The sequence below is a fragment of the Cebus imitator genome, unplaced genomic scaffold (assembly GCF_001604975.1).
Source record: "Cebus imitator isolate Cc_AM_T3 unplaced genomic scaffold, Cebus_imitator-1.0 Scaffold45, whole genome shotgun sequence".
NCBI lineage: Eukaryota > Metazoa > Chordata > Mammalia > Primates > Cebidae > Cebus > Cebus imitator.
In genome coordinates, this window is record NW_016107360.1 from 902,854 (window position 1) to 918,474 (window position 15,621).

Genomic DNA, 15,621 nt, shown 5'->3' on the forward strand with positions numbered 1-15,621 from the left:
AATATGTCTGTCCTTTTTGAACTTTCTATAAGTGCCGTAATCTCAGATATTCTGGGTTCATTGCTTCTAGTGCATTCTAAAGTTGTCAGTACCCCTGTACCTCTGTTTCATGCCATTTTAAGAATATTTGGAAGTATCCTTAACTTCTGACTCTCAGTATATGATTATTCTCTTACTTGTATTTATTGTCCAGTTTTCTGTATCTTGTGCTTGTTTAGCCCTGAACCAGGAGCAACAGGTAAGCTAAGAGTTTGTCTTCTACTTTATTACCCCACATAGCATGAGTATGAAAAAAAAGGAGAGAAATGATTGGAATATAAAATAATTTCATCTTGCTCACAATGCCACCTTCACGTTGGATAGCAAAACTCTCTTGTTCCCTTTGCATTAGTGCAGCTGGTGGGAGCTGGACACCATCAAGTGTTGCCATTTTCTGTATCTTTTAAATTGGATTTTGCTCTCACTGGGTAAAAAGTGCTATGGCTAGAAGATGTTTCCCCAATCTTTTCCCACCATTATGCAGTGAAACATTTGCTCCAGAATGTTTGCCGTTCCATTCTAGCAATGACTCTTTTCAAGCAGACAAATCTAGGAGACAAATCTAGGTTTCTGTCTTGGAGCAACAGTTTTCCCTTGTTAAGACTCTGAGAATTATGCCTTTGAACTGAGTGCTTCTTTTAAATTGCATATAAAAATTAGGAGTTTTTCATTCTTGGGATAGAAATAGTGCCTTAATTTTTGCTGCTGACTGAGTAGTAAGCCTTGGAAAAGTTTTATTGATTTTTAAAATAAAAATTATTTATTTTAGGTACACTTAGTACTAAAAGTCACAGGGTCTAGCTTTATACATTTTATACAGGGATGACACATTTTGTATATTAAATACATTTTCTAGGGTCAGCTTCTTGAGGTTGGTTGGAACAATACAGCAAGTGCTCGAAATGACATCCAGAGAAATTTAAACTGCTGTGGGTTCCGAAGTTTTAACCCAAATGACACCTGTCTGGCTGTAAGTACATTGTATAAATGTTTCTGGAAATGTATTACATACAGATGAATAATGATTAACGTGGAAAAAATGGAGCTTTGGATGCTCAATTGTATTTCAGAATTGTTTTTTATATATATATATATATATATATATATATATATATATATATTTGAAATCTCCAAAGAAACGGTAGAGAATTTCTATATTGATGTTGATGATGATGATGCTGACATTTCTGTGTGTTTATATATTTACATTATATTTCCATGTCCTCTGTTATATCATTTGCCTGTTCTCAAATACCCACTCCAGAGGGTGCTGAGTAGATGTCCCTAATTTCTTCCCATCCTTCTCCTCCTAGAACAAGTTGCGAAAGAGAAGTAGCAGTAGGTCAGTTCATGGGTTCATATTCTGGGGAGACTCTTGTTATCACCTCTCTGAGCCCTAAGCTGAATATTTCCTCAGTGAGGCTGCTTTTGTGAGATTATCTCCTTGTAGGGCATCTGTGTCATGTTCCTGTTGCTGTGTAAGAATTATTACACAGCAATAGAAACACACTGGCTTTACAATTTAGTGGCTTTAAACACCCGTTTATTATCTCACAGTTTCCCTGGGTCAGACTTGGCTGGTCTTCTCTCACCTGGCTGAAATCAAGGTGTGATCTGAGGCTGGAGTCTCATCTGAAGCTTGGGGTCCTCTCCCCATGCTCAGTGGCTGTTGGAAGAATTCAGTTTTTTCGGCTGTGGGACCACCCCTGTTTTTTTTGGCTGCCTGTTGGCTGGAGGTCTGTCTCTGAGACTAGAAGCCGCTCTTAGGTCCTTTGTTACTCTTTCGCAATGTAGCAGCATCAAAATCACCCTGAGAATCTCTCCATTCTATTACGATGGAATCTTGTGTAATGCATAATGGAGTCTTATCTAATGTAAAGTAACATGGGAGTGACTGTCCTATCATATTCACAAGTTCCACCCTTACTCTAGAGCGGTGAGCTTATTGGGTGTGTTCAGGCGGGAGGTAGGGGGAGTCTTGGGGGCCATCTTAGAGATTTGCACACTAAAAAACCAAGGCCTCAAATTGGATGTAGTACTCTTAGACACCAGTTTTGTGTGTATGCAGTTTTTATGCACTTTTTATAAATGTATTTTGAAATAAAAGTTTTTTACTTTAATTGGTTGCAGAGCTGTGTTAAAAGTGACCACCCGTGCTCGCCATGTGCTCCGATCATAGGAGAATACGCTGGAGAGGTTTTGAGATTTGTTGGTGGCATTGGCCTCTTCTTCAGTTTTACAGAGGTATGTGCAAATAACAGTTTTCCTCCTTTGTCACAGAGATTCCTGTTTTGTATGGCAAAGGGCCTTGATTATTGTAAAGGGTGAGTATTTTCATTGAGAACTAGCACTGTAAAAAGAGGAACCTTGGTTTAGAATCAGAAGATCTTACAAATCTATCAGTAGCACCAACTTTAGGACCGGGTGAAATGCTTGATCTGTCTCCTCTATGTAAAATTGAATGAAATAATGAGGAGATTAGACTGAATAACCTCTATAGTCTTTTCTGTTGCTAGAATTATATGATAAATGATAATTTTAAATTTAATTTGGAAGAGGTAGGATATTCACATTGTTTAATGTGTATGTAAATATCTATAATACATAGACATACATGTATAAAAAGATGTGCTTTGGAAAATTGCCTTCCAATACCTTTTTCATTCTTCTTTGTTCCCAGCCTTCTAAAACCTGTAGGTGATCACTATTTTTTCATATATGTATATATCAACATATATATTCACATATGAATATAGTACACATTCATATATGTACGATACTAATATATTAATATATACTATATCATACACTACTTCATATTTGTACCAACTAATACATTTTATACTATATATCTCTATAAATAAAACCACTCATACATTATTTGATAATTTTAAGGAGTGCTAATTCCTCAATGTCTTTATTAAACTCTCAGTATCCATAGATATTTTTTGATGCTTCTGAGTTGGCAATATGTGTCAAGATTAATTTTTGTTTGTTTGTTTGACAGAAGCTCACTCTGTCACTGAGGCTAGAGTGCAGTGGTATGACCTCATCTCACTGCAACTTCCGCCTCCCGGGTTCCAGCGATTCCCATGCCTCAGCCTCCTGAGTAGCTGGAATTGCAGGCGTGAGCCACCATGCCCAGCTAAGTTTTTATATTTGTAGTAGAGATGGGGTTTCACCATATTGGCCAGACTGATCTCAAACATCTGGCCTCAAGTGATTCACTTGCCTCAGCCTTCCAGATTGCTGGGATTACAGGCATGAACCACCATGCCCAGCTAATTTTTTGTGTTTTTAGTAGAGATGGGGTTTCACCACATTGGCTAAGCTGGTCTTGATCTCCTAGCCTCAAGTGGTCCACCTGCCTTACACTCCCAAATTGCTAGGATTACAGGTGTGAGTGACTGTACTCAGCCTAGATTAAATTTTTTTTTACTCATCAGTTCCACTTACAGTACTTTATTTCATTGAGACAGTTGTATAACTATGTAAAATGAATACACAATAACGTTTATCGTTTGTAACAGGAAACGTTTGAGCCAGCCTGTGCTCCTCAGCAACATTCTGGTTAAATTGAGGCCTTTTGCAGAGGAGCAGTGGGTAAAGCATGGGCTTGGAGCGGCACTGTCTGGGTTGAAAACCTAGTGCTGCTGCTCATTAATTGTGTGACCTTGGCAAGTCACTTAACCTTTTGGTGCTTTTCTTTCCTCATCTTTAAAAAGAGCAACTTTTTAAAATGGGCTAATGATAGCCTCTACTTCACAGGATGGTTGTGATTGGTGAAAGGAATCAGTACCTGTAAAACTTGTGACATCTTGTGGCCATTAATAAATTAGTAACTCAGCATATTATGCCCTATTAAATAAAAAAGACTGAGCCAGGTGTGGTGGCTCACGCCTGTAATCCCAACACTTTGGGAGGCTGAGATGGGCAGATCACCTGAGGTCGGGAGTTCGAGACCAGCCTGACCAACATGGAGAAACCCTGTCTCTATTAAAAATACAAAATTAGCTAGGTGTGGTGGTGCATGCCTGTAATCCCAGCTACTCAGGAGGCTGAGGCAGGAAAATGGCTTGAACCCAGGAGAAGGAGGTTGCAGTGAACTGAGATCGTGCCATGGACGCTCCAGTCTAGGCAACAAGAGCGAAACTCTGTCTCAAAATAATAATTATAATAGTAATAAAAATAAAAAACACTGTGAGATACCCGTTACTGTCATGCTTAAATGCCCATGTCACAGTCCTGTTTAAAACAGCTAACAGAATAACATGTAGAGAATAATTAAGAGATTGTGTACATCATTATAGAAATACGTGGTACAGTTTGTAAGAATAAGTATGTATCTTTAAAAGAAAATCAGAAAAATTGCAAGTGATTTTTATGGTTGGAGTTTAGTGTGTTTATTTAATTACTTTAATAAGTCACTATAGTAAAAACATTCCATGGTCAACATCCTGTATATGGTATCTGTATTCTTTAGCTTTTTTCCTTATAATACATTTCGTGAAGTAACATATGACTCAGTATATCTTTTTTAAGATTTTTGTTTTTTTGTTTTTTTTAGGCAGAGTCTTGCTCTGTCGCCCAGGCTGGAGTGCAGTGGTGCTATCTCAGCTCACTACAACCTCCGCTTCCTGGGCTCAAGTGATTCTTGTGTATCAGCCTCCCAAGTAGCTGGGATTACAGGTGCGCACCACTACACCCAGCCAATTTCTTGTATTTTTAGTGGAGATGGGGTTTTACCATATTGCCAGGCTGTTCTCAAACTCTTGGTCTCAAGTAATTTGCCCATCTGGGCCTTGGCTCCTAAAATGCTGGGGTTATAGGCATGAGCCACCACGCCTGACCATAGTTTGGTAAATTTTACCTAAATGCTTGATGGGAAATCCCACCAACTTTTGAATCAGCATTAACTCTCTATATTTTTATTATAAAACATATTTGACAGTCTGAGGTAAAAATAATATTACTATTATGCACTATGAAAAAGTGGCTCATTAATTTGACCATACTGTATATGCAATTTTTTTTTTCCTTTTTTTGAGAAGGAATCTCATCCTGTTACCTAGGCTAGAGTGCAGTGGCACCATCTCAGCTCATTGCAACTGCTGCCTCTCGGGTGCAAGCGATTCTCCTGTCTGAGCTTCCTGAGTAGCTGGGGTTACAGGCGCCCACCACTATGTTCAGCTGGTTTTTGCACTTTTGATAGAAACAGGGTTTCACCATGTTGGTCAGGCTGGTCTCAAACTCCTGACCTTGGGTGATCCACCTGCCTTGGCCTCCCAAAGTGCGTGAGTCCCTGAGCCCAGTCTGTCTTAGGCCCTTTGGATTGCATGTAACAAACTCAAAATAGCATATGCAAAACAGAAGAATTTTTATAAGAAAACCCAGGTTAACCTCTGGAGGTGGGTTGTGTGAGAAGCCACGTACAGCTTGTCCTGTGAAGGCTGGACCTGGAAGTCCAGGCTCTGCTCTGCTTGTATTTCCTACTTCTTTCCCTCCCTTTCCTCTTTCCTCTCCATTTTTCCGTGTACTTTGCTTTGTTCTGCTTTCAGTGTCTTTGGCATTTACCTACCTTATGTTTTTTTAATGGCTTTTTGTTTATATAAAGATTTTACTTTTCATGTAAGTGTAAATTCAAGTGATCATTTTCTTCCCCCATGGGTTATTTCTTTGATTTTATGCTTAGAAAGTCCTTTCTTGTTTTGATATTGTGTGTGTGCGTAAAATGTGTGTAATACATGAATTGCATTTGTACGTATAGTATATACGTAATATCTATATATGTATAATGTATATAATATATGGTCATCTATAGTACATTATATATGTATGTGTATTTATCATATATTTTATTCAAGTTTTTTTTTCCTCATCAAGAATGAAATATGTACATTTGGCTGTCATTAACAACATAGGGAGAAAAGACCAAGATTAGTGTTTATTTTTTAAAATATTTATTTTATTTATTTATTTTGAGACAGAATCTTGCTCTGTCGCTTAGGCTGGAGTGCAATGGTGCAATCTTGGCTTACTGCAAACTCCACCTCCTGGGTTCAAGTGATTCTCCCACCTCAGGCTCCTGAGTAGCTGGGATTATAAGCATGTGCCACTATGCCCACCTAATTTTTGTATTTTTAGTAGAGATGGGGTTTTACCATGTTGGCCAGGCTGGTCTGGAACTCCTGGCCTCAAGTGATCTGCCCACCTCAGCCTCCCAAAGTGCTGGGAATATATGCGTGAGCCATTGCCCTCAGGCCAGTATTCATTTTTCTAAAGTTCCTCTGACCATTTTTTCATTTCAGTTTTTCTCAGAAAGAGCTGACTTGTGAGTTTGTTGTGACATAAATTCTAGAAAAATTATATACAGCTTGAAAATAATTCTGTGCATTTCTGTTTTTTTTTTTTTTTTTGAAAACCATAGATTTTTGTTATCAAAACTTAAATATACAGATAGAGAAAAATTGGAGTGACTAATTTCCCTCCACACATCAGCTAGAGTCAGCAGTTATCAGAATTTTGCCTCATGGCTTCTTTTTTATATCTGGAATTTATTTTGAGAATTTAGTTCTTTTGAGCAGCCTAGTTTTCTTGTCATCAGATCAACACTGCCTTCAGTTATGCTATTTTTTAAAATATGAATTCTTTAAAAATAGAACTCATGAGTCTTAGATTTCTAAAGTGTTCTTTCATGGAATCCTGCTTTGTATCTTACATACTATCTCCTTTTGAAGCCTGGCTAGAGATTTTTATATTATGCCACCTGGTATTTTTTGGATGGTGAATATTTGATAGGCTCTCTCACTTTTTAAGTTCATATTCTGTTCAATATTTCACAAAATCATAGACTCTCAGAATTTGAAGGGATGAGGTTACTTAGCTGTTGACTTCTCACAGGTGAAACAGAAAGATTTGATTTGAAGTATTTATTTAAATAAATTTAAACCAGAAGAGAAACATTCATTTAGAATCTAAAAAAAAGCTATGATGATTAATATATGTTCTTTGTAGAAACTTGAGAAAATGCAAAAAATTAGGAAGATGAAAAATTAAACATAGCTACTGAAATTATCTACTCAGAAATAATCATTTATATTTTGGCATGTTTCCTTCTGCCTATTCTATATTTAATAAAATGAGTACGAACTTACTGCATATTTTCTACATATACTTTATTTTTCTACATATACATTTTCATGTTATGAGCAATATATTTTGGTGACCTTTTGCACACTGGGCGTAGGTTCTAGAGACAGCAGGGTTGATGATGATGTCTAATCAAAATTACCTTTGAAAAGTGCTCATAAATCATAAGCACTTTTGTAAGCTTGAAGTTCAATAATTATCCAATTCTGATCTTTTTGCATTTTGGATATGGCCTCCCTTTCCATTCCTCTGAACAGTGGGGCAAGGCAGGGGAGAGATTTTCCCCTTTTGTGACTTAGAGCCGAGCTGGAGGAATACAATTCTGGTAAAATGTGGCTCCAGATCATGAGTAGCGTTGCTTCCCCTAAGGACTGTGATTTACATTTGGCATACATCTAGGGGTGATAATCAAAATATTCACACCCTCAAAAATTCTGACCAGGAGCTCCCTGTGCCAAAAATTTTCAAGGTCGGGGGCTTTGGCAAATGATGGTTGGGCAGGTTGAGGTCGGGATGGGCCTCAAAGAAGTAGTTGTTTAACAGCAGATATGTAAGTATTTCCGTGTTGTAGCAGCTGGCGTGGCTGAGGACAGCCAGTGACAGGTCAGATTGTGGCATAAAACCACAAAAGTGGGGTAGCGTATGGGTTCCAGGTTTGAACATGGGCTCTACCACTGAGGACCTGTGTGATTATTCTCCGTTTTTTTAACCTCTTGTTGCCTCAGTTTCCTCACTGCTAAAATGACGACATTGATAGTGTCTATTTTGTGAAGGCTGTTGGGAGGATTATATGAATTTCTAGTTTGTAGAATGATGCCTTTCATAAAGAACTCTTTGTTATGTTTGTTAAATAAATTTCTTTTCCCCAATTAGATGGACTTCAAAAAAGATGACTTTCCACGTCTTCAAATTAGGCTTACCTTTCCTTGATTCAACATGCAAACCTCAGTCCATCAGCCCATACATACTGTAGCTATAAACACTGCCAGTTACGAATCTTATAGTGATTTGTGGATTTTTACTGTGGTCAATGGGAGTCTCTGGGACTTGCCTAATTCTCTAGAAGTAGTTTAAAAGGGCTAATGGTGGCTATGAAGTCACATAAACAATTTAGGTTAAAAGTTGGCACACATGTAAAGTGGGAGATATAGTTTAAAATTCGTTTTATTCTATTAAAATTTTGTATCTTTTTTAGTCTAAAAAGTTAGAATTTTCAATTATTTAAAATAAACCAACTTTGAAACAGAAACAGATCACACATTTCTTAATGAGAAAAACTATACTGGCTAACAGTTTAGTAGACTTGGTGTGGGAAATTGCACAATAACAGTTAATCTCTTCCTACCGAGAGAGGTAGGAATTACAACATTTTAAATTTTAAATTTCTGTGTTGGAAAATTTATTCATTTTAATATTTTTGCTGTTGCTTAAATTTTCCTGAACCTAGTTTATTCCTGAATTATCAAAATATATGCTATTTTAGCTATTTAGACTACTGAGACTTTAGATTAGTTTTCTGTATTTCTGCTGTAACAAGTTACCACACACTTAGTTGCTTAAAACAACACAAATTTTGGCTGGATGTGGTGGCTCACACCTGTAACCGGAGCACTTTGGGAGGCTAAGGTGGGCAGATCACAAGGTCAGGAGATCAAGACCATCCTGGCTAACATGGTGAAACCCATCTCTACTAAAAATACAAAAAATTAGCCGGGTGTGGTGGCACGCCTATAGTCCCAGCAACTTGGGAGGCTGAGGCAGGAGAATCACTTGAACCTGGAGATGGAGGCTGCGGTGATCCACTGCACTCCAGCCTAGGCAACAGAGCGAGGCTCCATCTCAAAACAAACAAACAACAAATGTATGGTCTTACAGTTCTGGAAATCAAAAGTTTAAAATAAAGGCATGTTCTGGAGGTCAGGCTCACAGTCCCCTTTACATCTTCAAAGCCAGCAGAGTTGCAGCTTCTCTTTCTATTTCCCTTTACTTCTGCCATCACAGTGACTTCTCTCCATGTTTCTGTCCTTCCTGCCTCCCTCATAGAAGGCGCCCTGTGGTTATATCATTGAGCCCACCTGGGTAATAATTGCTTTATCTTGAGAGCCTTAACTTAACCACACCTGGAAAGTCTGTGTTACTCTGTAAGGGAACATATTTTCAGGTTTTAGGGGTTAGGACACAATAGCCTTTGGGGGCAGTTTACCACAGTGTTCACTTTAATTTTTTCTTAGTGCCTCTCATTTGGCTTCCTTCATTTCAAAAAGAAGAAAAATCTCTCCCCTTTGAACAAAAGATGCAAAGGGATTCAGAGGTTCCAGAGTTATTTTGCTGATAAACTGAATAAATACACATAAATGTTACTTTCTTTTTCTTCTTTTTTTTTTTCCCATTCCAGATCCTGGGTGTTTGGCTGACCTACAGATACAGGAACCAGAAAGATCCCCGTGCTAATCCTAGTGCATTCCTTTGATGAGAAAACAAGGAAGATTTTCTTTCGTATTCTGATCCTGTTTACTTTCTGTAGTTTTATGTTAAGCTCGATTTGCCAGTTGAAGGAAGGAAACACTGTCTGGAAAATTACATTATAGATAGTGGAATTATATATTTTTACTCTGCGTTTCTCTAAATGTTTTTTTCTTTTTCCGTTGCTGAAAAATATTTGAAACTCGTGGTCTCTGAAGCTCAGTGGCACCTAGAATTTACTGTATTCAGTGTCGGGCACTGTCCACTGTGGCCTTTCTTAGCATTTTTACCTGCAGAAAAACTTTGGCACCACTGTGTTGATCATTTGGTGAATCTAAACGTACATCTCACTGGTATACATCTCACTGGTATAATTATATGTAGCACTGTGTTGTGTAGATAGTTCCTACTAGAAAAAGAGTTGAAGTTTATTAAAATCAGAAAGTATGAGATTCTATTACGTTAAGGGAAATCCAAATTCCCAATTTGGTTTTTTTTTTTTTTTGTCTTTTTAGGAAAGATGTATTGTGGTAAAATGTGTTAGTATGTAAACGATAATTTACTTGTAGTAGTCTTTTATGATTACACCAATGTACTCTAGAAATGGTTACGTCTTAGGAAATTGTGATTTAGCTTTTGACTTTTACAGGTAAGTGCAAGGGAGAAGTGGTCTCTTGAAATGTTCTAATGTGTAACATTTCCATCAGAATGGAACGAGTTTGAGTAATTCAGGAAGTATATCTATATAATCTTGATATTGTTTTATAATAATTTGAAGTCTAAAAGACTGCATTTTTAAACAAGTTACTATTAATGTGTTGGCCCATGTAGCAGAAAGATACTTGATTATCTTAAAAATTGTTAAATACTTTTTCATGAAATTTCTCAGTATTGTAACAGCAACTTGTCAAACCTAGGCATATTTGAATGTGATTCCCCATAATTTGAAATGGAAATTATATCATGTGGCTCTGTATATTCTGTTAAAAAATTAAAGGACAGAAACCTTTCTTTGTGTATGCATGTTTGAATTAAAAGAAAGTAATGGAAGAACTGATCGACGAATTACGTGACGTGGAATTCTTTTCTTTCTGCTTGAGTTCTCTTTGGTGGACTTAGAGCTGGGTATTGCTATTTTAGTGTATAATCAAGCTATGGAAATAAATTTCCAGCATTAATATCTGTTGGTAGTCATCCACAAATCCTTTCTTGAAATGTTCCAGTGGCTAATGTTATCTCCATGGTGAGAAAAAGTTCTTCTAAAAAGGAAGGAAACACTGTCTGGAAAATTACATTATAGATAGTTGAATTATATATTTTTACTCTGCGTTTCTCTAAATGTTTTTTTCTTTTTCCGTTGCTGAAAAATATTTGAAACTCGTGGTCTCTGAAGCTCAGTGGCACCTGGAATTTACTGTATTCAGTGTCGGGCACTTTTGTAAAAAGAGGAGCCATTAATATTTATTTGGGAAAAATATGTAAGATTTTTCCCATTACCAAAAATTGTTAATTTCTTGTTTTACATTCTAGGTAGCATGTGGTATTTTATTGTCTTACTAGGTTTTTAGACCAAGAAAGAGTGGGTAAGTGATTGATCTATAGAATTTTAGAGGATTTTGTAGGTTCGTCACTTCCCTGACTTTGTAACACTAGCTAATCTTCCGAGAAGACAGAATTGCGCCATTTTCACAATATCATGTGAGCTCTGGGGTAGCCTTAACAGTGTCCCCACTCATACCAAAAGATGTGATTATAAGTGGCACATGAAGGGAGATTTTCTTAATATTTTTTGTTATTATACTCTAAATTCTGGGATACATATGCAGAATGTGCAGGTTTGTTACGTAGGTATAAATGTGCCATGGTGGTTTGCCGCACCTATCAACCTGTCATCTAGGTGGGAGATTTTAAAATTCTGTCTTCTTTTAAGGCATTTGGCATTTTCCATGTTTGTTTTGTTACATTTTGAAATTCTTATAAGGCTCTGGAATCTCCTAATGTAATACTTTCCTTGGTACAAATGATTATACGTGGGAAGCACTGTTCCATAGAGAATCGGCCTTCACCTTGGTTTGTGCTCTGATTGCAGTGGCCTTATGTGGGTCAACCCAGGATGCTTTATGCATCATCTGAAGTTAAATGATGCATCCCGGAAATTCTAACAAAGGAAGGTCTCTCTTCTGTTCAAATATGAAGTGACTGATGTTGGCCTGCCTCAAGTGTGTTACTTAAAAAGCAAAGTGCAAAGAGAACGGCCGTCAGGGTGAGAAGTCTAAACACGTTTTTGAAAGTAGCCTGGTGTACTGACAAAATGCATTTAATCATGCTCAGGGCTTCATGAAATTGAGTTCGTTAAATTAGGATTTTAAAACGCTGTGGCTAAGAAAAATGTGTATCTAAATATTAAATAAATATGTAAAGGTATCTAAAAAGATGTTAAGATTTTAGTAAAATAAGTTAATGAAAAAGAAAGTCAGGGTCTGGGAAGTATGAATCTTTAGGACTGCTAAACTGTAGGATTATAAGTGTGGGTAATGACAGCCACTCAAGAAATACACATTTTCAAGCACCAAGGTTGTCGCTGTGAAATGAATCTGGGCTTTTTGGTTCTCTCAGGCAGATCTGAAGGTGATAGATTACCCAACACCTTCTGTGATGCTTCCTGTCATCTTTGTGTCTGGGTGCATACTCAGTGGACAAAAACCTCTGAATAAGTCCATCCTGAATCCCAGATGGCCCTGCAAAGGTCAGCTTGATCCCAGGATTAGAGAGGGCCACCGCCCACGTGCACAGAAATGCCGCCACAAACACGTAGTGTCAGAGGAGGGTGAGTTTCAGATCAGGCTCTGTCCTTGAATTACAACAAAGGGCTGTAAGGCAAACCCAGACCCTGGATGTCCTTTCTTCCTAAACCTAGCATTTCTTTAAAAAGGAATTATACTACTTAAAAACAAACAAACAAACAAAAAAACGCTCTTATTCTCTGTTTGCACATTCCATTTTGAGGAACATTTCTTGGAACATTTGCCCAGTCAGCCTTGATGTTAAGGGTTAAATTTTAAATAGAAAACATAATACTAATACAAAGGAAAAAAGAGTTCAGCTGTAACTTCTAAAATCTGAGCTCATTGTGCCTTAAATTCGTCTCAGATACTCTGTTATCTAAGCAACAATGTGTTTGGTATGAAAACCGGTTTTGCATGCTAAACCTAAGTTACATGCTGTTGAATGGAACCTTTCAGAGAAGGAAAGGAAGCCAGAAGTGTGGCTTTTAGTTCTTCGTTTCCTTGAGCCAAAACCTCCTCCTACAATTTTTCTAAATATTTGTTTAACTCTGTTAAAGTTTATTCATTCTTTTGAAAATACACTAAATACGTGAAACTGTTTGAATTTTTAGCTGGTACTAAAAAAGTTAGAATCACATTTTTGCATAATATTTCATAGGAGAAAAACACTTTTAGTTACTGTGATTGTACACACATGATCATTCGCGTGTGAATTGTTTTGTTAGAGATGACAATAAAGTTAAAAACCAACTTTTCTGTGTTCTGGATAAGTGAGGGGGTTGGTGTAAAGTTTTGTTCTGTCTTTAGTATGTTTGGAGCTAACAGATAAAGTTTAGGCCAGCCTTTCTATGCCAAATGAAATTACAATATGTGTTAGTGAATATGTTCTAAATACAATTAAGACGGCAATCCATCCTTCCCCCCGGTACTTCCACTCCACGAGAAGAGGAGAGGGACAGAAGAGAACGGGGCTTGTCATGTTAATGTTTTTCTTAAATGTCACAACTGAGAAATTGTAGTCATTGAAATACCTCTTGAAAATATGAGAAAGGGGAAAATCAAACTCCTCTGCCATGCGCCAGGCCACTTCTCTTCACTCTCCTTAGAAAACCAGCTTTTGGAATTCATTTTCAAATGAGGGTTTGAGTCCTGTGAGTTAAAATATATGTGAAAGAATGGACTTTGACATCACTTGGAGTGTAAAACCACTTTGCTTACTTTTAGGATCTTGCATGTCCCAGGTCGTGGAGTCCTAACTTGACAAGTAGCCTATTTTTTTTTTTTTAGATGGAGCCTTGCTCTGTTGCCAAGTTGGAGTGCAGTGGCGCAATCTCGGCTCACTGCACCCTCCACCTCCCTGGTTCAAGCGATTCTCCTGCCCCAGCCTCCTGAGTATCTGGGATTATAGGCGTGCACCACCACGTCCAGCTAATTTTTGTATTTTAGTAGAGATGGGGTTTCAACATGTTTGCCAGGATGGTCTTGATCTTCTGACCTCGTGATCCACCCGCCTCGGCCTCCCAAAGTGCTGGGATTATAGGCGTGAGCCATTTCTCCCAGCTGGCAGGTAGCCTTTTTAATAGGGTAAGTTGACTTGACTGGGACTTTGACGTCAAGGTCCTTGAACTGAAGAAAGTTCTGTTCTTGCCTTAGAGCTTTTAATGATTTTCTCCTGACTTGTATTCTTATCAGTGATTGCTAGTTAGAGGGCTCTCAGTAGACTACTTAGAATTACTGGATTCCAGAAAGAAATAAAACAGAGTTAGACAGTCATAGATGATCATTTGAAGAAGATTGTTGCTCTGAAATAGGTCAAAATGGTTTAATTAGGCATGTTGACCATCGGTGTAAATGACTTGTACAGATGATTTATGTTAGCTACATTTTATTTTACAGTTAATCCCTGTTTTTTCCCCCAAGCTGTTGGATCTCAGATAAAACTGATTTCTTTTTAATTGTGGTAAATATATATAGTATAGAATTTATCATTTTAGGCCGGGTGCGGTGGCTCAAGCCTGTAATCCCAGCACTTTGGGAGGCCGAGGTGGGTGGATCACAATGTCAAGAGATCGAGACCATCCTGGTCAACATGGTGAAACCCCGTCTCTACTAAAAATACAAAAAAATTAGCTGGGCATGGTGGTGCGTGCTTGTAATCCCAGCTACTCAGGAGGCTGAGGCAGGAGAATTGCCTGAACCCAGGAGGCGGAGGTTGCGGTGAGCAGAGATCGCGCCATTGCACTCCAGCCTGGGTAACATGAGTGAAACTCCGTCTCAAAAAAAAAAAAAATAGAATTTATCATTTTAACCGTTCATAAGCTTATAGTTCAGTGGCAGTAAATACATTCATGTTGTCATGCAACCATCGCCCCCATGCATTTCCATAACTTTTAATCTTCTGCACCCATTAAACAATAACTCCTCATTCCCCACAGCCCCTGGCAACCTCCACTCCACTTTCTATGTGAAAACTGGGTACCCCATATAAGTGGAATTGTATAGTAGTTGTCCTTTTGTGACTGGCTTATTTACTGAGCATTATGTTCTCAATATTCATCCATATTGTTATATACGCCAGAATTTTCTTCTTCTTTTTTCTTCCCCCATTGAGATGGGGTCTTGCTCTGTTGCACAGGCTGGTCTTGAACTCCTGGACTCAAGCAGTTCTCCCACCTCAGCCTCCCAAAATGCTGGGATTACAGGCATGAGCCATGAGGTCCAGCCATGAATTTTCTTCTTTTTTAAGGTTGGATAATAGTTCATTGTATGTATAGGTCACATTTTGTTTTCCATTCATCCATTGATGGATGCTTGAGTTGCTTCCACCTTTTAGCTGTTGTGAGTAATGCTGCTATGAATGTGGGTGTATACATATCTGTTCCTGCTTTCAGTTCATAAGCATATACCCAAGAGTGGAATTACTGGGTTGGATGGTAGTACTATGTTTAGTTTTTTGAGGGACCACCATATTGTTTTCCACAAAGCAAAAATGGCTACACCATTTTACTTTCCCACTATGTTATTAACATTTTTATTTGGCTGTTTTGAAATAGTACTCTTCAGTCTTCTAATACTCTTCTACTTCTCTGTAGTCAGAGAAATAGTCAAGATATACTTTCACTTGAAAATTTATCTAAATGCAAATGAAAGATTGTGAGATGACAGTAGGGGTGTTTGGTAGGAA

At 37.9% G+C, this 15,621-nt stretch overlaps 1 protein-coding gene across 1 annotated transcript in view; it reads left to right on the forward strand.

Annotated features, from left to right (window-relative positions):
* TSPAN13 (tetraspanin 13) overlaps positions 1-10,708 on the forward strand; it is a 34,257-nt gene extending 23,549 nt beyond the window's left edge. The window contains exons 3-6 of the mRNA XM_017526916.2: positions 158-238; positions 896-1,009; positions 2,170-2,283; positions 9,584-10,708. Coding sequence (XP_017382405.1) covers positions 158-238; positions 896-1,009; positions 2,170-2,283; positions 9,584-9,658 — 384 coding nt within the window. The 3' untranslated portion in view covers positions 9,659-10,708. The remainder of the gene's footprint in view (positions 1-157; positions 239-895; positions 1,010-2,169; positions 2,284-9,583) is intronic.
* The last annotated feature ends 4,913 nt before the right edge of the window (positions 10,709-15,621 follow it).